General features: G+C 46.5%; 1 protein-coding gene across 1 annotated transcript in view; it reads left to right on the forward strand.

The window, feature by feature from the left end:
* LOC138284669 (uncharacterized) overlaps positions 1–21,363 on the forward strand; it is a 538,877-nt gene that overhangs the window by 468,622 nt on the left and 48,892 nt on the right. Inside the window, exon 11 of the mRNA XM_069223737.1 lies at positions 11,596–11,667. Within this exon, the coding sequence (XP_069079838.1) occupies positions 11,596–11,667 (72 nt within the window). The remainder of the gene's footprint in view (positions 1–11,595; positions 11,668–21,363) is intronic.

Raw genomic sequence — 21,363 nt, forward strand, 5'->3', positions numbered from 1 at the left:
CAGGCATCCTGGAGCAGTCAGCGGTCGATTCTTGGCAGAAGTCGAAGAGGGAAGTACAGAGGAACTCTGGTGAGCTCTTACATTCGTTATCTGAGGAATAGCCCAAAGGAGAGACCCTAGATAGCCAGAAAAGGAGGTTTAGCTACTAAGAAAGGAGGCTTGACTGCTGAAAGAGGTAAGCACCTATCAGGAAGGGTCTCTGACGTCACCCGCTGGCACTGGCCACTCAGAGCAGTCCATTGTTCCCCCAACACCTCTGAATCCAAGATGGCAGAGGTCTGGGACACAGTGGAGGAGCTCTGGGCACCTCCACTGGGAGGTGCAGGTCAGGGGAGTGGTCACTCCCCTTTCCTTTGTCCAGTTTCGCGCCAGACCAGGGCTGGGGGATCCCTGAACCGGTGTAGGCTGGTTTATGCAGAGATGGGCACCATCTGTGCCCATCAAAGCATTTCCAGAGGCTGGGGGAGGCTACTCCTCCCCAGCCCTTCACACCTATTTCCAAAGGGAGAGGGTGTAACACCCCCTCTCAGAGGAAATCCTTTGTTCTGCCTTCCTGGGACTGGGCTGCCCAAACCCCAGGGGGCAGAAACCTGTCTCAGGAGTTGGCAGCAGCTGCAGTGGAAACCCCGGAAAAGCTGTTTGGCAGTACACAGGTTCTGTGCTAGAGACCCGGGGATGCATGGAATTGTCCCCCCAATACCAGAATGGTATTGGGATGACAATTCCATTATCCTAGACATGTTACATGGCCATGTTCGGAGTTACCATTGTGACGCTACATATAGGTAGTGACCTATATGTAGTGCACACGTGTAATGGTGTCCCCGCACTCAAAAAGTCTGGGGAGTTTGCCCTGAACAATGTGGGGCACCTTGGCTAGTGCCAGGGTGCCCACACACTAAATTACTTGGCACCTAACCTTCACCAAGGGAGGGTTAGACATAGGTGATTTATAAGTTACTTATGTGCAGTGAAAAATGGCTGTGAAATAACGTGGACGTTATTTCACTCAGGCTGCAGTGGCAGTCCTGTGTAAGAATTGTCTGAGCTCCCTATGGGTGGCAAAAGAAATGCTGCACCCCATAGGGTTCTTCTGCAACCCCAATATCCTGGGTACCTAGGTACCATATGCAAGGGAATTATAAGGGTGTTCCAGCGTGCCAATGAGAATTGGTAAAACTAGTCACTAGGCTGCAGTGACAATTTTAAAAGCAGAGAGAGAGCATAAACACTGAGGTGCTGGTTAGCAGAGCCTCAGTGATACAGTTAGGCACCACACAGGGAACACATATAGGCCACAAACCTATGAGCACTGGGGTCCTGGCTAGCAGGATCCCAGTGACACATATCAAACATACTGACAACATAGAGTTTTCACTATGAGCACTGGGCCCTGGGCAACAGGATCCCAGTGAGACAGTAAAAACACCCTGACATATACTCACAAACAGGCCAAGAGTGGTGGGAACAAGGCTAGAAAGAAGCTACCTTCCTATAGTTGCTGTCTCAGTAAAGCCATAGCTGGACAAAAACTTTGTCGATATAGCTGTAAGAGAGAACAGGGTTGCTGTTTCTCTTGAGTTGGAGCAGGAAAGGGATGCTGTCCTATGAGCTCCACACTAGGGCAGGGCTGCTGTCCTAAGTGTTGTGAGGCAGTGCAGGGTTGCTGCACTAAAGTGTCTCTGGGAGGGTTGGAGGGATGCTCCATGTTAACTAAAATGGTGCACTTTTTCTCACCAATATTAGTTATCCCACAGAGAGGTACTTCTACCTCAGGGAGTACAGCTGTGTTAGCTGATGATTCCCTTGGTACAGGTGCCACCCTATGAGAGGTTTCTCCAACCACAGGAATGGTATCCTGACTGGCAGGGTGGGCAGTGGATACTTTGATTCCTTTTTCACCTGTTGTTGGAGAAGGATCCTGAGTTTTCAGGCCTTTTTCTCTCCTTTGCTTTTTCATTTCAGCTGAAATGAGAGGAAGCAATTCTTCAGGGAAACCCAGCATGGCTGCATGGGTATGAAACTCTACCTCAGCCCAACCTGAGGCCTCTAGGTCATTACCTAAGACACAGTCTACAGGTAAGCTAGATGATACTACCACCTGCTTAGGGCCAGTAACTCCACCCCAACTAAACTGAATTATAGCTAAGGGAAGGACCTTAGTGGAGTTATGGACATCAATAATCTTGTATTGTTGTCCAATGATGTGTTGTTCAGGAGACACTAGGTTTTCAGTCACCAAGGTGATACTGGCACCTGTGTCCCTGTAGGTCTGGTCCTCAACACCATTTATTGAAACTGTCTGCCTGTACTTATCCATTGTAAGGGGACAAGCAGCCAGTGTGGCAAGGCCAATGCCACCAGGTGTGACAGAAACGGTGTTGGGACTGACTACCTCAGTTTCTATGATGGACCCATAAGTGAACCCAACTACACCCTTAGTTTGACTGTTGCCAGCAGTCCCACCACTATTACCAATACTGTTAGGGGCACTAGAGTTTGATGTATTAGTGGTGGTAGGCTCAGGGGGTTTACCTGAGCAGGACGTATCCCCTGGCCTATGGCCCTTACTTTTATACACATAGCACAAAGGCTTTTTAATGTGTGTGGGATGTGAAGAAGAGGAAGAAGATGATTTATCCCCACCCCGTGAAGAGTGTTTAGGATTTGAAGAAGGATTCCTAGTTTTACCTTTATCCCCATGCTTATCCTGAGATTTCTCACCATCTTTCTTCTTGCCATCCTTGTCACCTCCTGTATGAAATTTTCTGTTCACTCTTGTTCTCACCCATTTGTCTGCCTTCTTTCCCAATTCTTGGGGAGAGGTCAGATCTGAGTCTACCAAGTACTGGTGCAAGAAATCAGACACACAATTTCTAAGAATATGCTCCCTCAGGATCAGATTATACAGGCTTTCATAGTCAGTCACCTTACTGCCATGTAACCAACCCTCCAAGGCCTTCACTGAACAGTGTACAAAATCTGTCCAGTCTTGAGAGGACTCTTTTCTGGTGTCTCTGAACTTAATCCTGTATTTTTCAGTGGTTAAGCCAAATCCATCCAAGAGTGCATCCTTTAAAACTTTGTAATTATTAGCATCACTTTATCTGACAGTAAGGAGCCTATCCCTACCCTTACCAGTGAAAGATGACCACAAGATAGCAGCCTACTGCCTTTGAGGGACCAACTGTACCATACAGGCTCTCTCAAGTGCACCAAACCACTTGTTAATGTCATCCCCCTCCTTGTAAGGGGGGACTATCTTATGCAGGTTTCTAGAATCTTGCTCTCTAACAGGATTGCTATCAGAAACACTGCGGTTGCCACTATGGGGACCGAACCCCATTCTCTGTCTTTCCCTCTCTATATCTAGTGATTCCCTGTCTAAGGCCAGCTGCTGCTGTTTAAGCTTCAGTCTGGTCTCTTCCAACCTCAGCTTTCTGAGTTCCCTTTCCATTAAGTTATCCTCAGTGTGGGAGGCTTGGGAATGTTTGGATGCAGAGGAAATGTGGGAATTGGCAGAGAGAGACCTGTCCCTAACTGTCTGGACCCTAGTAACCTGGCCTTTTGGAGTGAAAGATGCCCTAATAATGTGTGAACCTCTCCCACTAACAGAGTCACTAGGGGGCCTGCTAGAGGGCAGGACTTTGTAAGAACCCTCCCCAGCATCTTCAGGGAACTCCTCTGAGTCTGACTGGGAAGCCTCCCCTTTTTCCACTCTTTCCTGCGATGAGACAGACTGGTTCAGATCATCCTCTACGAGCAGGTTAAACAGAAACTCTTTTGTTGGATTCTTACTAATGCTTAAACCTCTATCCAGGCAGAAACCCCTCAGAGTTTGTAGTTTAAACTCTCATAAGTTGCCTGAACAACTTTAGGAGTGACCTCTACTGAAGACATGATAGAAAAGGTTTAAGACAGAGAGAGAAAAAGTTTTAGAACTTTTGAAAGTACAGAGAAAAAACTTATTCTAACTTTTGGAAAACATTTAAAAGTTTTCAGAACTTTTCAGAAACTTAGTAGAAAGTTTTAATGCAGAAAAGTAAACTGTTTTGGTTAAATGTACTTTAGGAGGCTGGCCTGGCTTTTAGTGGGTACCAGAGGTACTTACACCGTGTGCCAGGTCCAGTTATCCATAATTAGTGTAGAAGAGGTGTTTCTAGCAGCTTAGGCTGATAGAAGGTAGCTATGGCAAAGCAGCTTAGGCTGAACTAGGAGACATGTAAAGCTCCTACTAAACCACTGGTGTCATATGCACAATATCATAAGAAAACACAATACACAGATATACTAAAAATAAAGCTACTTTATTTTGACAATATGCCAAAAGTATCTCAGTGAGTACCCTCAGTATGAGGATAATATATATACACAAGATATATGTACACAAACCAAAAATATGCAGGTAATAGCAAAAGAAAGTAACGCAAGCAATGTAAAGTTACAATAGATTGCAATAGGAGCAGATAGGTATAGGGGCAACACAATCCATATACTCCAAAAGTGGAATGCGAACCACGAATGGACCCCAAACCTATGTGAGCTTGTAGAGGGTTGCTGGGCTTGTAAGAAAACAGTGAGGGTTAGAAAAATAACCCACCACAAGGTAGGTGTAAAGTGCACCTACTACCCCCAGAGAGCACAGAAGTCGTGATAGGGGGATTCTGCAGGAAGAACAAACACCAGCAATGCAACAACAGTGGATTTCCGGACCTGAGTACCTGTAAGACAAGGGAACCAAGTCCAAGAGTCGCAACAGTGTTGAGAGTGGGCAGGAGCCCAAGAAATGCCAGCTGATGATGCAAGGAAGCTGCCACCTGTTGGAAGAAGCTTGGTGTTCTGCAAGAACGAAGAGGACTAGGAACTTCCCCTTTGGAGGATGGATGTCCCACGTCATGAAGAAGCTTGCAGAGGTATTCCCACGCAGAAAGACCGCAAACAAGTCTTGCTAGCGGCAAGGGTCGCGGTTAGGGTTTTTGGATGCTGCTGTGGCCCAGGAGGGACCAGGATGTCGCCACTTGGATGAGGAGACAGAGGGGGTGCCCAGCAACGTAGGGCGCCCTCACAGAAGCAGGCAGCACCCGCAGAAGTACCTGAAAAGGCACTTAGAAGAAAAGTGAACCGAAGTCCACCCGAAGTCACAAAAGGGAGTCCCACGACACCAGAGGACAACTCAGAAGGTTGTGCACTGCAGGTTAGAGTGTCGGGGACCCAGGCTTGGCTGTGCACAAAGGAAATCCTGGAAAAGTGCACAGGAGCCGGAGCAGCTGCAAATCACGCAGTACCCAGCAATGCAGTCTAGCGTGGGGAGGCAAGGATTTACCTCCACCAAACTTGGACTGAAGAGTCACTGGACTGTGGGAGTCACTTGGACAGAGTTGCTGAGTTCCAGGGACAACGCTCGTCATGCTGAGACGGGACCCAGAGGACTGGTGATGGAGTCTTTTGTTGCCTGCGGTTGCAGGGGGAAGATTCTGTCGACCCACAGGAGATTTCTTCAGAGCTCCTGGTGCAGAAAGGAGGCAGGCTACCCCCAGAGCATGCACCACCTGGAAACAGTTGAGAAAGCCGGCAGGATGAAGCGATACAAGGTTGCTAGTAGTCGTCTTGCTACTTTGTTGCGGTTTTGCAGGCGTCCTGAGCAGTCATCGGTCGATCCTTTGGTAGAAGGTGAAGAGGGAGATGCAGAGGAACTCTGGTGAGCTCTTGCATTCGTTATCTGAAGAATCCCCCAAAGCAGAGACCCTAGATAGCCAGAAAAGGAGGTTTGGCTACCAAAGAAGGAGGATTGGCTACCAAGAGAGGAGCCTCTGACGTCACCTGCTGGCACTGGCCACTCAGAGCAGTCCAGTGTGCCACCAACACCTTCTTCTTGCCATCCTTTTCACCCCCTGTATGAACTTTTCTGTTCACTCTTGTTCTGACCCATTTGTCTGCCTGGCAGGGTCCCAGTGACACATAGACTACAACAACATATATACAGTGAAATATGTATGGGGGGTAACATGCCAGGCAAGATGGTACTTTCCTACATGTACATATACTGAACTATTTGGTATACAATATTTTCTTATGAAAAGCACCAAATGACAAAGTGGTAAAGCGGTTACAAGTACTTACCCACCACTGCCACCAATGTAGGAGGCTGGCCTGGCTTATAGTGGGTACCTTGCGGTACTTACACTTTGTGCCAGGTCCAGTTATCCCTTATTAGTAGAATAGAGGTGTTTCTAGCAGCTTAGGCTGTTAGAGGTAGACATGGCAAAGCAGCTTGGGCTGAACTAGGAGACATGCAGAGCTCCTACTATACCACTTATATCATATAGCACAATATCATAAGAAACCACAATACTCAGAGTTACTAAAAATAAATGTCCTTAATTTTAGTGACAATATGCCAAAAGTATCTCAGAGGATACCCTCACTTAGGAGGTAAGTAATATACACAAATTATGTGTACACAGACCCAAGTCAGGTAAGTAACAGTAAGAAAAGTAGTGCAAACAATGTAGAATCACTATAGGATGCAATAGGTAGACATAGGCCTAGGGGCAACACAAACCATATACTCCAAAAGTTGAATGTGAACCACGAATGGACCCCAGGCCTAGTGTAGTGTGTAGATGGTCGCTGGGACTGTATGAAAACAGTAAGGGTGTGCAAAATACCCCACCCCAAGACCCTGAAAAGTAGGAGTAAAGTTACCCTACTACCCCAGAAAGACAGAATATTCGTGATAGGGGATTCTGCAAGAACCACAAGCACCAGCAAAACACTGAAGACGGATTCCTGGACCAGGGGACCTGTAAAGGAAGTGGACCAAGTCCAAGAGTCACAAAAGTGTCCAGGGGGGGGCAGGAGCCCACCAAACCCCAGATGAAGGTGCAAAAGGGCTGCCTCCAGGTGGAAGAAGCCAAAGATTCTGCAACAACGAAAAGGGCTAGGAACTTGTCCTTTAGTCAGAAGATGTCCCACGGCGTGCTGAATGTTGCAAAAGTATTTCCAGGAAGAAATACCACAAACAGGCCTTGCTAGCTGCAAGAGTTACGTTTGTGGATTTTGGGTGCTGCTGAGGACCAGGAAGGACCAGGATGTCGACCCTTGGAGGAGGAGACAGAGGGGGTGCTCCGCAACCCAGGGAGCCCTCGCAGAAGCAGGCAGCACCCACAGAAGAACCAGAACAGGCACTTGGATGAACTGAGGACAGTGGTCGACTCAGAGTCACAAAGGAGGGTCCCACGACGTCGGAGTCCAACTCAGCGAGTTGGGCAATGCAGGACGGAGTGCTGGGGACCTGGGCTAGGCTGTGCATTAAAGAAGTCTTGTAAAAGTGCACAGAAGCCCTAGCAGCTGCAGTTCACACAGTACACAGGTTTGCTGTCTGACGTTGGGAGGCAAGGACTTACCTCCACCAAATTTGGACAGAAGAGCCACTGCACTGTGGAGACACTTGGAACAAGCTCCTGTGTTCCATGGGACCACTCTTGTCAGGATGAGAGGGGACCCAGAGGACAGGCGATGCAGATATTTGGTGCCTGCGTTCGCAGGGGGAGGATTCCGTCGACCCACAGGAGATTTCTTCTTGGCTTCCAGTGCAGGGTGAAGGCAGACAGCCCTCAGAGTATGCGCCACCAGGAAACAGTTGAAAAAGCCGGCAGGATGAGGCGCTACAATGTTGCTGGTAGTCGTCTTGCTACTTTGTTGCGGTTTTGCAGGCGTCCTGGAGCAGTCAGCGGTCGATCCTTGGCAGAAGTCGAAGAGGGAAGTGCAGAGGAACTCTGGTGAGCTCTTGCATTCGTTATCTGAGGAATAGCCCAGCGGAGAGACCCTAAATAGCCAGAAAAGGAGGTTTGGCTACTGAGAAAGGAGGCTTGGCTACTGAAAGAGGTAAGCACCTATCAGGAGGGGTCTCTGATGTCACCTGCTGGCACTGGCCACTCAGAGCTGTCCATTGTGCCCCAACACCTCTGAATCCAAGATGGCAGAGGTCTGGGACACACTGGAGGAGCTCTGGGCACCTCCCCTGGGAGGTGCAGGTCAGGGGAGTGGTCACTCCCCTTTCCTTTGTCCAGTTTTGCGTAAGAGCAGGGCTGGGGGATCCCTGAACCGGTCTAGACTGGCTTATGCAGAGATGGGCACCATCTGTGCCCATCAAAGCATTTCCAGAGGCTGGGGGAGGCTACTCCTCCCCAGCCCTTCACACCTATTTCCAAAGGGAGAGGGTGTAACACCCTCTCTCAGAGGTAATCCTTTGTTCTACCTTCCAGGGACTGGGCTGCCCAGACCCCAGGGGGGCAGAAACCTGCCTGAGGGGTTGGAAGCAGCAGCAGCTGCAGTGGAAACCCCAGAAAGGCAGTTTGGCAGTACCCGGGTTCTGTGCTAGAGACGGGGATGCATGGAATTGTCCCCCCAATACCAGAATGGTATTGGGGGGACAATTCCATGATCCTAGATATGTTACATGGCCATGTTTGGAGCTACTATTGTGACGCTACATATAGGTAACGACCTATATGTAGTACACACGTGTAATGGTGTCCCCGCACTCACAAAGTCCGGGGAATTTGCCCTAAACAATGTGGGGGCACCTTGGCTAGTGCCAGGGTGCCCACACACTAAGTAACTTTGCACCTAACTTTCACCAAGTGAGGGTTAGACATATAGGTGACTTATAAGTCACTTATGTGCAGTGAAAATAGCTGTGAAATAACATGGACGTTATTTCACTCAGGCTGCAGTGGCAGTCCTGTGTAAGAATTGTCTGAGCTCCCTATGGGTGGCAAAAGAAATGTTGCAGCCCATAGGGATCTCCTGCAACCCCAATACCCTGGGTACCTATGTACCACATACAAGGGAATTATAAGGGTGTTCCAGTGTGCCAAGGAGAATTGGTAAAATTATTCACTAGCCTGCAGTGATAATTTTAAAGCAGAGAGAGAGAGCATAAATACTGAGGTTCTGGTTAGCAGAGCCTCAGTGATACAGTTAGGCACCACACAGGGAACACATATTGGCCACAAACTTATGAGCACTGGGGTCCTGGCTAGCAGGATCCCAGTGACACATATCAAACATACTGACAACATAGGGTTTTCACTATGAGCAATGGGCCCTGGCTAGCAGGATCCCAGTGAGACAGTAAAAACTCCCTGACATGTACTCACAAACAGGCCAAAAGTGGGGGTAACAAAGCTAGAAAGAGGCTACCTTCCTACACATAGTATAATGTTACAAGTCCACACAAGTCACCTTTTACGTGTAGGACTTTTGGGAAGGAATATTGAAAGAAAATGTGTCATAATCCAGTTGACAATGATTAACTGCTTTGGTGTATAATGTATTGACTAATTCAGACATTTCTAAATATTTTTAGACTTAAAATGCAAAGATTGAATTTTTGTATTCACTAGCAATAGTGAAACTGGATATAACCTCCCAACCACACTTAAAATATTTAGCCAGCAATAGATAAACAATACTTCTTTCAAGATTTTAAAATTCACTATGACATTATGCTTATTTAATATAGATGACAGATGTGTTTAAATTATGAAGATATGTTAAAACATGTCAAGCTTCCAAAAACCCTAACATTCAAGGAAGTAAAATACTACATATTTCAAGCAATTATAACCTAGAAATAGTATGTATACATAGTATGAATGTGAAAACACAAAGAAGACCCAACAAAGATTCATAACTGATCCCATAGTGTATCAGAGAAATAATCAGAAAGGGTAACCAAACAAATAAAAGGATGGAAAAACAAGGAGTGTCGGAAAGCATTGGACTTAACTTGTAATCTAGGACTTTGGCAAGAGTCTAGGAAATGTTCTGTTACTGATAGCGTTCTTCACAGGGTCCTGAAAAGGAAAAGGAAAGGGAATGAACAGGATTGGTCAGTATAAGGACTGCCTGCCTTGGATCGTTAACCAGCTTATAATTTATTATACTCAAGAAAGAAGAATAAAACCATTTTAATATACAAACTATGTATTTGAATAGAAAAAAAAAACACAAATTCCACTAAGCTAAATATATTATTAGAAAAATAGAGACAGAGAGGGAGATGGAGAAGCCTGTTAAAGAAAAGGACCAAATGTTACAGGCAGGGAGAAACTATTAGGTGGTCAGATAAAAGATGAGAGGAAAGGAGGAGTCACAATTAGACAACCTATCCAGAGGAAGCAGAAAGGACAGGAAGAGGGACAATTGAAGTGGGGAAGCTGGCCCAGACTCTGTCACTCTCGAGCTCGTCCCTCTGTTCAGAAGGGAACTTGCAACAAGACAACTACCAGGAAGACAACATACGGCTTAAGGAGTGATGGTTGGGCTGGGTGAGTGTACGGTACTGTGCTGGGACGAAGAAGGGTTAATGGTCCTATGACTTGTTAATACTAAGGGACCAGGAGGGTGACAAATCGTCACACTTTGAGGGCCACTGATGTTGTGAGTATTATGATGACCTCAGAGGCTGGTGTTTGATGATGGACTTCTGCAAATGAGATTGAGACTTTTTACGCATGCATTCACTGGGTGTCTAAGAAAATGGGAGTCTTGGTACAATAAACTTGTATCAACAAGTGCTCTAGTTGTGGTAATGATGTTTCTCACAGTGGTGAAGGATGGAACTCAGGGTCGGTGTTAAGGTGGCTCACTGTAGTTGACGTCCTGATGGATGAACATTACCTTATATCTTGCTTTGTTCTCTTAAAAAGACCATAAACCCTTACCTAGGCATTTTCTCTTCTATGTTTTCCCATGGAACCTCCAGCTGACACCCTCCGTCTTATTGCCATGAGCAGGGGAAAAATATTGTATTAAGATCCACACCGGGGACCGGTGCCTAAGAGTTGATCCTTTGTTGTTAAAAATACAAAATTCAAATTGCAGAAAGTAGAAAGTCAAAGCAACCTAGATCTAATTCCCACCTACCCTCCACAAGGAGAAAATGTATACTGTATGAATAAGAAGGTGAAAGATAATGTTAGAAAGAAAGAGGCATGCCTTCAACGCTGGACCTAGTCCAGTGTTGAAGTCAAAACATCAGATTACTGTTTATTTATTTATTTGCGGTATTTGCACAATGCCATCCCTTGTGATATGAACAGTTTACAGATGCATCTAAACAACTGCTGTGTATAATTGCTCAATTGCCTGACTCTGAAAGGCATTATATAAACCTGTTTTAAATATGTTATCACAGAAGCCAAGTATTCATACAGCAATTAGTAGCTTTACTAATGTCATGCTCTTTCTACATTATCTTGAAGATACTTCGTAGCATGTTACTACATGTGCTAGGCAATATACTTTGGTGTCATTTTAGCTTCACATATTTTGTATTTCTAAATATATTCACAGTTTGCGAACTATGAAATAGTCGTTTGTCACTGAAATTTTTGTGTAAACTATTTTACAAATAAATTGCTTTCTCTTCGTGTATATCAAATGAAAGCAATGTTTGCCACTATGTGAATCACATTTTTGTTTAAAAAAAAATGTTTTTAGATTTAAAAAAGTATAACTCACTAACCTGGGACACCGATTGGAAGAAGACAAACAGTACAATGATGATTATTGATTTATTTTTAGGGTGGTCTACAAATATTGACAAGAAAAACACAGAATATAGTCATACACAAAAGAAGAATTCCCCAAGACGAGGTGGGTTTTATTTATTACAAAATGTAGTTAATAATCGTACCTATTTCTAGACTAAGTACGTTTTGTCACTTTTCACTGAGTGAATATATTTCTGTGAATTAACAAGGGGATCTGTCTCATCGATTACTGGTACCAGTACCATCTTAAGCCACATTATATAAAGTGGATACTGGCTAGGCTGGAAAGACATTCACTGGTCAGATTGCAGTACTGATTTGGACATCTATTACAGTATCTTATTAGATCTCAGGCAAAGTGCAGTTTCAAGATGATACCACCATCTTTGAGTACATCACCTGCTATGGAAAACTTCAGCTTCCTCTTCTGATCTCTCCAGGCTCCTTCCCCTCCAACTCTAACCCAATAGCAAACGAAAACTCCCTTCTGCCTTTACTATCTATCAAAGCATTACCTTTAGAACTGACAGACCTGTAAATGGAAGCTCACTCAGATCATCCAAGGGGCTCTTATTTTGGGAGTCCACTATCTAACCATCATTTTACAACTGTTTCCGTTAGTAAGATACCCTCTTCTCTCAGTTGACCCTAAGCTCAGGAGAGTTCCCCTCCAAGAAGGCTTCCAATGTTGGAAATTAAATCCGCATTTGAATTTTTAATTATAAAGGTCCAGTCTTCATTTGACCCTATAAAAACAGGTCAGCACAGCTTGCACCAGCAAATAGGTGGTTCAGTGATGGTCACAATTGCAGGAGGTTGAATTGTATCACACTCAGTAGAATAGTGGATAGAAAATGTAACTGAATGGACTTTAGCAGAGGAAATATGAACGAATCCGTCTAGGTGAGATGAAAACCTGCAAGATTACCTCGAAGTTTGAAAGGCCCTTTCCAGAAACATAATAAAGTCCCCTGATTGGAGGCCACAATGAACAGTTTCATGCATGGCTAACACCAAATCAAATAGTATGAATTGTGTACAATGTAATCAATAACTTGGGTGAGTCATACATAGGCAGCACAAACTAGTGGTCGAAGAAAAATGTGCAATGTGAACAGGCTGGTACTCACATTCAAATGTATTAATGTATGCTGCCACTTTTGATTTGTTTTGTACTTTATTGAATAACTGGAAAGAAACTCAATAAATATAGATTTGAAAAATTGTTTCACAATCCACACATAAATCTCTGCATGGCACCTATAGGAAGCTGGCCTGGTGTGTGGTGAGCACCTATGGTGTTATCGCCTTATACCGGGTCCAGGTATCTCCTATTAGTGAGGTGTAGACAGTGCCTAGGAAGCCAGGGCTCTCTAGCGGTAGCTGTGAATGAGCAGCCAAGACTTATCAAGGGGACATGCAAAGATTATGCAATACCACTATAGTCACACAGCACTTACACACATGAAAGAACCACACAGTGTTACAAAAATAAAGGTACTTTACTATGGTAACACAAATAATAAAATACTATATAGGCAATACTCCACTAGAAGGTGAGCAAACACACTAATATATACACATTAGTGGTCAGGAATTGGCATAGGAAACAATAGAAAACAGTGAAATAGCAGAATAAAATGGAGACCCTAGGGGAAGTCCAAACCATATACTAAGTGGAATGCGAAAGCCAGTTCCCCACCCAAGGAAGCGGAATCTGTAGAGGGGAGCTGGAGGAACTAGGAACCCCAAACGTTAAGTACCAGGGTGTACTAGGGTGTCCCCCAGTGACCAGGAGAGAAGAAGTAAGTACCTGGTTTTCCCCTAAGCTCACAGGTTAATTTTGGAAAAGGACTGTACAAGACCCAAGCAAGACTGGAAGAAACCAAAGGTGGATCCTGACAGAAGAGGACCTGCAAATGAAGGGGACCAAGTCCAGTTCGAGTTGGAGTGTCTGGTTGGTGCAGGAGCCACTACCCACCCTTCTGGAGAAGCAGGACCATGTCAACGGTGAAGACAAAGAGTCAGCTGTGCAGCACTGGAGCTGGAGAGGAGTCCCAGAAGTGGTGCAGCCAATGTCCTACGACAGAAGAAGAGTTGCAGATGATCAGTGGTGTGGAAAAACTACCAACAGGCCTTGGCAAAGGAAAGAGTCACAGATGAAGATTTGCAGAGCTGCCAGGGACCAGGAAGATCCAGGGAGACCTAACCCAAGGAAGGGAGTCCCAGGTGACCCTCAGCAGTGAGGAGGGTGAGAAGACGAGGAGGCAGCCCCCACAGGCAACTCACTGGCAGCAGGCACAGGAGTTGCAGTGAGGCCCACTCAGCACACCTGGAGAGGAGAACTGTGCTTTACAGGGAAGAGTGCTGGAGGCCGGGGCTACACGAAGCCTGAAGATCCCATGGAAGAAAAGCCAACAAGCCTGGGTAGCTGCAAAAGTCATGATGCACAGGGATATTGTCCTGCAAGGAGAGGCAAGGGCTTACCGTCTCCCAAATTGGACAACTGGTATAAAGGACCAAGGGGACCACTCCAGACCACCACTTGTGATGCAGGATTAATGCAGTTTTGCAAGAAAGAAGATCCACACAGCCAGACATTGTTATATTTTGTGCCTGCTGGATGCACAGGAGTGACTCCTTCACTCCAAGGGAGATTCCTTCTTGCTTTTTGTGCAAGCTGAAGACTCGTCGCCCTTAGAGGATGCACAGCCAGGGAAATGTTGCAGTTGCTGGAAGAAGCCAGAGAAACAATGTTGCAAAGCGGAGTCATCGCTGGAGTTGCAGATTGTCAATTCCTGGAGGGTCCAGTTGCAGTCCCGGTGGCCAGAAGATGAAGTAAACAATGCAGAGGAATCTTGCATGTCGAATCGGAGGACCCACCCTGGAGACAGGTGCTAAATAGCCTAGAAAGGGGGATTGGTCACATAGCAGGAGGGGGCTGTGACGTCACCTTCCTGCCCTGGTCATTCAGATGCTCCTGGGGACCTCTGCCCACTTTGGATTCAAGATGGCAGAATCAAGGAGCCACCTGGAGGAGCTCTGGGCACCACCCATGGGATGATGATGGACAACTGAGTGGTCACTCCACTTTCTTTTGTCCAGATTTGCACCAGAGCAGGGACCGGGTGTCCTTGGACTGATGCAAACCAGTTTATGCAAGGAGGGCACCAAATGTGATCTTCAAAGCATACCGGTGGCTTGGGAAGGCCAGTCCTCCAAAGCCTGTAACACCTATTTCCAAAGGGAGAGGGTTTAACACCCCTCTCCCAAAGGAAATCTTTTCTTCTGCCTTCTTGGGCTTGAGCTGCTCAATCAACAGGAGGACAGAAACCTGTCTGAGAAGTGGCACCAGCTGGGGCTCCCTGGAAAACCTCAGAAGACTGGAATGGCAGTACTGGGGGTCCTCTAAGGAGCCACCAGAGTGCATGGAATCATACAACCAATGCTTGCAAAAGCCCTGGGGTATGTGTAGGAGGCTGGCCTGGCTTATAGTGGGTACCTTGTGGTACTTACACCTTGTGCCAGGTCCAGTTATCCCTTATTAGTAGATTAGGGGTGTTCTAGCAGCTTAGGCTGATAGAGGTAGCTATAGCAGAGCAGCTTAGGCTGAACTAGGAGACATACAAAGCTCCTACTATACCACTTATATCATATAGCACTATATCATAAGAAAACACAATACTCAGAGTTACTAAAAAGAAAAGTACGTTATTTTAGTGACAATATGCAAAAGTATCTCAGAGGATATACTCCCTTAGGAGGTAAGTAATATACAGAAAATATACACACAAAAACCAAAACCAGGTAAGTAACAGTTAGAAAAGTAGTGCAAACAATGTAGAATCCCAATAGAATGCAATAGGGAGAAATAAGCCTAGGGACAACACAAACCATATACTCCAAAAGTGGAATGCGAACCACGAATGGACCCCAGGCCTAGTGTAGTGTGTAGAGGGTCACTGGGAGTGTAAGAAAACACTAAGGGTGTCCAAGATACCCCACCCCAAGACACTGAAAAGTATGAGTAAAGTTACCCTACTACCCCAGTAAGACAGTAAAGTCGAGATAGGGGATTCTGCAAAGACAACAACTGACTGCAAAGCACTGAAGACGGATTCCTGGAGCAGAGGACCTGCAAAGGAAGGTGACCAAGTCCAAGAGTCACGCAAGTGTCCAGGGGTGGCGGTAGCCCACTAAACCCCAGATGAAGGTGCAAAAGGGCTGCCTCCGGGTGGAAGAAGTTGAAGATTCTGCAACAACGGAAGGTGCCAGGAACTTCTACTTTGGTCAAAAGATGTCCCACGACGTGCTGGAGGAGGCAGAGTTATTTCCACGCAGAAAGACAGCAAACAAGCCTTGCTAGATGCAAGAGTCGCGGTTAAGGATTTTGGGTGCTGTCAGGGGCCAGGAAGGACCAGCAGGTCGCCCTTTGGAGGAGGTCACAGAGGGGTTGCTCAGCAACACAGAGAGCCCATGCAGAAGCAGGCAGCATCCGCAGAAGCACCTGAACAGGCACTTAGAAGATCTGAGGATGATGGTCGACTCAGAGTCACAAAAGAGGGCCCCACGACGCCGCAGTCCAACTCAGCGAGTTGGGCAATGATGGATGGAGTGCTGGGGACCTGGGCTAGGCTGTGCACAAAGGAAGTCTTGCAAAAGTGCATAGAAGCCCGGGCAGCTGCAGTTCAAGCAGTACACACAATTACTGTGTGGTGTGGCAAGGACTTACCTCCACCAAATTTGGACAGAAGGGCCACTGGACTGTCGAAGACACTTGGACCCAGCTCCTGTGTTCCAGGGACCACGCTCTTCAGGATGAGAGGGGACCCAGAGGATCATTGATGCAGAGTTTGGTGCCTGCGTTAGCAGGGGGAATATTCCGTCGACCCACTGGAGATTTCTTCTTGGCTTCCAGTGCAGGGTGAAGGCAGACAGCCCTCAGAGCATGCACCACCGGGAAACAGTCGAGAAAGCCGGCAGGATGAGGCACTACAATGTTGCTGGTAGTCTTCTTGCTACTTTGTTGCGGTTATGCAGGCGTCCTGGAGCAGTCAGCAGCTGATCCTTGGCAGAAGTCGAAGAGGTAAGTGCAGAGGAACTCTGGTGAGCTCTTGCATTCGTTATCTGGTGAGAGACCCTAAATAGCCCACAGAGGAGGATTGGCTATAGAGAAAGGTAAGCCTGCTGGCACTGGCCACTCAGAGCTGTCCATTGTGCCCTCAGACCTCTGCATCCAAGTTGGCAGAGGTCTGGGACACACTGGAGGAGCTCTGGGAACCTCCCCTGGGAGGTGCTGGTCAGGGGAGTGGTCACTCCTCTTTCCTTTGTCCAGTTTCATGCCAGAGCAGGGCTGCGGGGGTCTCTGAACCGGTGTAGACTGGCTTATGCAAGGAGGGCACCATCTGTGCCTTTCAAAGCATTTCCAGATGCCAGGAGAGGCTACTCCTCCCAGGCCCTTCACACCTATTTGCAAAGGGAGAGGGTGTAACACCCTCGCTCAGAGGAAATCCTTTGTTCTGCCTTCCTGGGACTGGGCTTCCCTGGCCCCAAGGGGGCAGAAACCTGTCTGAGGGGTTGGCAGCAGCAGTAGCTGCAGAGAAAACCCTGGAAAGTTAGTTTGGCAGTACCCCGGCTCTATGCTGGAGACCCGGGGATGCATGGAATTGTCCCCCAATACCACAATGGTATTGGGGTGACAATTCCATGATCCTAGACATGTTACATGGCCATGTTCGGAGTTACCATTGTGACGCCACATATAGGAATTGACCTATATGTACTGCACGCGTGTAATGGTGTCCCCGCACTCACAAAGTCTGGGGACTTTTGCCCTGAACAATGTGGGGGCATCTTGGCTCGTGCCAGGGTGCCCACACACTAAGTAACTTTGCACCTAACCTTCACCAAGTGAGGGTTAGACATATAGGTGACTTATAAGTTACTTAAGTGCAGTGTAAAATGGCTGTGAAATAACGTGGATGTTATTTCACTCAGGCTGCAGTGCCAGTCCTGTGTACAAATTGTCTGAGCTCCCTATGGGTGGCAAATGAAATGCTGCAGCCCATAGGGATCTCCTGGAACCCCAATACCCTGGGTACCTCAGTACCATATACTAGGGAATTATATGGGTGTACCAGTATGCCAATGTGAATTAGTACGTTTAGTCACTAGCCTGTTAGTGACAAATTTGGAAAGCAGAGAGCGCATAACCACTGAGGTTCTGGTTAGCAGAGCCTCAGTGAGACAGTTAGGCATCACACAGGGAACACATACAGGGCACATACTTATGAGCACTGGGGCCATGCCTGGCAGGGTCCCAGTGACACATAGACTAAAACAACATATATACAGTGAAATCTGGGGGTAACATGCCAGGCAAGATGGTACTTTCCTACAGGCTCCGACGCCGTGAGACCCTCCTTTTGTGACTCTGAGTTCACAGATCTTCTAAGTGCCTGATCCAGTACTTCTGTGGGTGCTGACTGCTTCTGCGGGTCTCTCTGAGTTGCTGAGCACCTCCCCTGTCTCCTCCTCCAAGAGGCCACATCCTGGTACTTCCTGGTCCCCAGCAGCACCCAAAATCCTCCACCACGACTCTTGCAGCTAGCAAGGCTTGTTTGCGGTATTTCTGCCTGAAAACACTTCTGCAACCTCCAGCACGCCGTGGGACATCTTTCATCCAAAGGAGAAGTTCCTAGCCCTTTTCATTATTGCAGAATCTTCGGCTTCTTCTACCCAGATGCAGCCTTTTTGCACCTTCACCCAGGGTTTTCTGGGCTCCTGCCCCACCGGACACTTTCGTGACTTTTGGACTTTGTCCCCTTCCTTTACAGGTCCTCAGGTCCAGGAATCCGTCTTCAGTGTCTTGCTGGTGCTTGTGGTTCTTGCAGAATCCCCTATCACGACTTTTGTGTTTTTCTGGGGTAGTAGGGTAACTTTACTCCTACTTTTCAGGGTCTTGGGGTGGGGTATTCTGGACACCCTTACTGTTTTCTCATAGTCCCAGTGACCCTCTACAATCTCCCATAGGTCTGGGGTCCATTTGTGATTCGCATTTCACTTTTGGAGTATATGGATTGTGTTGCCCCTAGACCTATGTCTACCTATTGCATCCTATTGTGATTCTACATTGTTTGCACTACTTTTCTTACTGTTACTTAACTGTTTTGGGTTTGTGTACGTATAACTTGTGTACATTACTTACCTCCTAAATGAGGGTATTCTCTGAGATACTTTTGGCATATTGTCACTAAAATAAAGAACCTTTATTTTTAGTAACTCTGAGTATTGTGTTTTCTTGTGATATTGTGCTACATGATATAAGTGGTATAGTAGGAGCTTTGCATGTCTCCTAGTTAAGCCTAAGCTGCTTTGCCATAGCTACCTTCTATCAGCCTAAGATGCTAGAAACAGCTCTATTCTACTAATAAGGGATAAATGGACCTGGCACAGGGTGTAAGTACCACAAGGTACCCACTATAAGCCAGGCCAGCCTCCTACAATTGGTTACTCCCTTTTTCATCCACTATATGGTTACTTCCCTGTGGGGATGTAAACCACCCTGTTTGAAGTTTTTTAGCTAGCTAGCAATGTGAAGTTATATTTTCAGAGTTCCTATTAGTATGTTTTAGTTTAGAGCAGTGGGAATTGTCCACTGGACCTATATCAAAGGATGAGAATGCCAGACAGGGATGCTGTCTTAGTTAAGCAATAGCTGGGCAAAAACTTTGTCCATATGGCTGTAAGAGAGAACAGGGTTGCTGTTTCTCTTGAGTTGGAGCAGGGCAGGGATGCTGTTCTATGAGCTCCCTATGAGCTCCACAATAAAGCAGGGCTGCTGTCCTAAGTGTTGTGAGGCAGTGCAGGGTTGCTGCACTAAAGTTTCTCTGGGAGGGTTGGAGGGATGCTCCATGTTAACTAAAATGGTGCACATTTTCTCACCAATATTAGTTATCCCACAGAGAGGTTCTTCCACCTCAGGGAGTACAGCTGTGCCAGCTGGTGGTTCCCTTGGTACAGGTGCCACCCCAGGAGAGGTTTTTCCTACCACAGGAATGGTATCCTGAATGGCAGGGTGGGTAGGGGATACTTTGATGCCCTTTTCACCTGTTGTTGGAGAAGGATCCTGAGTTTTCAGACCTTTTTCTCTCCTTTGCTTTTTCATTTCAGCTGAAATGAGAGGAAGCAATTCCTCAGGGATACCCAGCATGGCTGCATGGGTATTAAACTCTTCCTCAGCCCAACCTGAGGCCTCTAGGTCATTACCTAAGAGACAGTCTGCAGGTAAGCTAGGTGATGCTGGAACCTGCTTAGGGCCAGTAACTCCACTCCAACTAAACTGAATTATAGCTAAGGGAAGGAACTTAGGGCCAGATGTACGAAAGGATTTTACCCATTCTGTGTCTATGGGAAAAAGCTTTCGTACATATGGCCCATAGTGGAGTTATGGACATCAATAATCTTGTACTGTTGTCCAATGATGTGCGGTTCAGGAGACACTAGGTTTTCAGTCACCAATGTGATACTGGCACCTGTGTGCCTATAGACCTGAGCCTCAACACCATTTATTGAAACTGTCTGCCTGTACTTATCCATTGTAAGGGGACAAGCAGCCAGTGTGCAAGGCCAATGCCACCAGGTGTGACAGAAACTGTCTTAGAAACTGGATTAGTCAGTCCCATGATGGACCCATAAGTGAACCCAACTACACCCTTATTTTGACTGTTGCCAGCAGACCAACCACTACTACCGATACTGCTAGGGGCACTAGAGTTTGATGTATTAGTGGTGGTTGGCTCAGGGGGTTTACCTGGACAGGACTTATCCCCTTGCCAATGACCTTTATTTATACACACATAGCACCAAGGCTTTTGAATGTGTGTGGGTTGTGAAGAAGAGGAAGAAGATGACTTATCCCCACCCCCTGAAGAGTGTTTAGGATTTGAAGAAGGATCTTTAGTTTTACCCTTATCCCCATGCTTATCCTGAGATTTCTCACCATCTTTCTTCTTGCCATCCTTGTCACCTCATGTATGAATTTTTCTGTTCACTCTTGTTCTGACCCATTTGTCTGCCTTCTTTCCCAATTTTTGGGGAGAGGTCAGATCTGAGTCTACCAAGTACTGGTGCAAGAACCAGACACACAATTGTTCAAAATATGCTCTCTCAGGATTAGATTATACAGGCTTTCATAGTCAGTCACTTACTGCCATGTAACCAACCCCCTCCAGGGCCTTCACCGAACAGTCTACAAAGTCTGTCCAGTCTTCAGAGGACTCTTTTCTCGTGTATCTGAACTTAATCCTGTATTGTTCAGTGGTTAAGCCAAATCCATCCAAGAGTGCATCCTTCAAAACTTTGTAGTTGTTAGCATCACTTTCTCTGACAGTAAGGAGCCTATCCCTACCCTTACCAGTGAAAGATAGCCACAGGATAGCAGCCCACTGCCTTTGAGGTTCCAACTGTACCATACAGGCCCTCTCAAGTGCAGCAAACCACTTGTTAATGTCATCCCCGTCCTTGTAAGGGGGAACTATTTTATGCAGGTTTCTGGAATCTTGCTCTCTAACAGGATTGCTATCAAAAACATTGCTGCTGCCACCATGGGGAACTAACCCCAATCTCTGCCTTTCCCTCTCTACATCCAGAGATTCCCTGTCTAAGGCCAGCTGCTGCTGTTTAAGCTTCAGCCTGGCCTCTTCCAACCTCAGCTTTCTGAGTTCCCTTTCCATTAAGTTATCCTCAGGGTGGGAGGCTTGGGATTGTGAGATACTGAGGAAATATGGGAATTGGCAGA

The sequence above is a fragment of the Pleurodeles waltl genome, chromosome 3_1 (assembly GCF_031143425.1).
Source record: "Pleurodeles waltl isolate 20211129_DDA chromosome 3_1, aPleWal1.hap1.20221129, whole genome shotgun sequence".
In the NCBI taxonomy this organism is placed as follows: Eukaryota; Metazoa; Chordata; class Amphibia; order Caudata; family Salamandridae; genus Pleurodeles; species Pleurodeles waltl.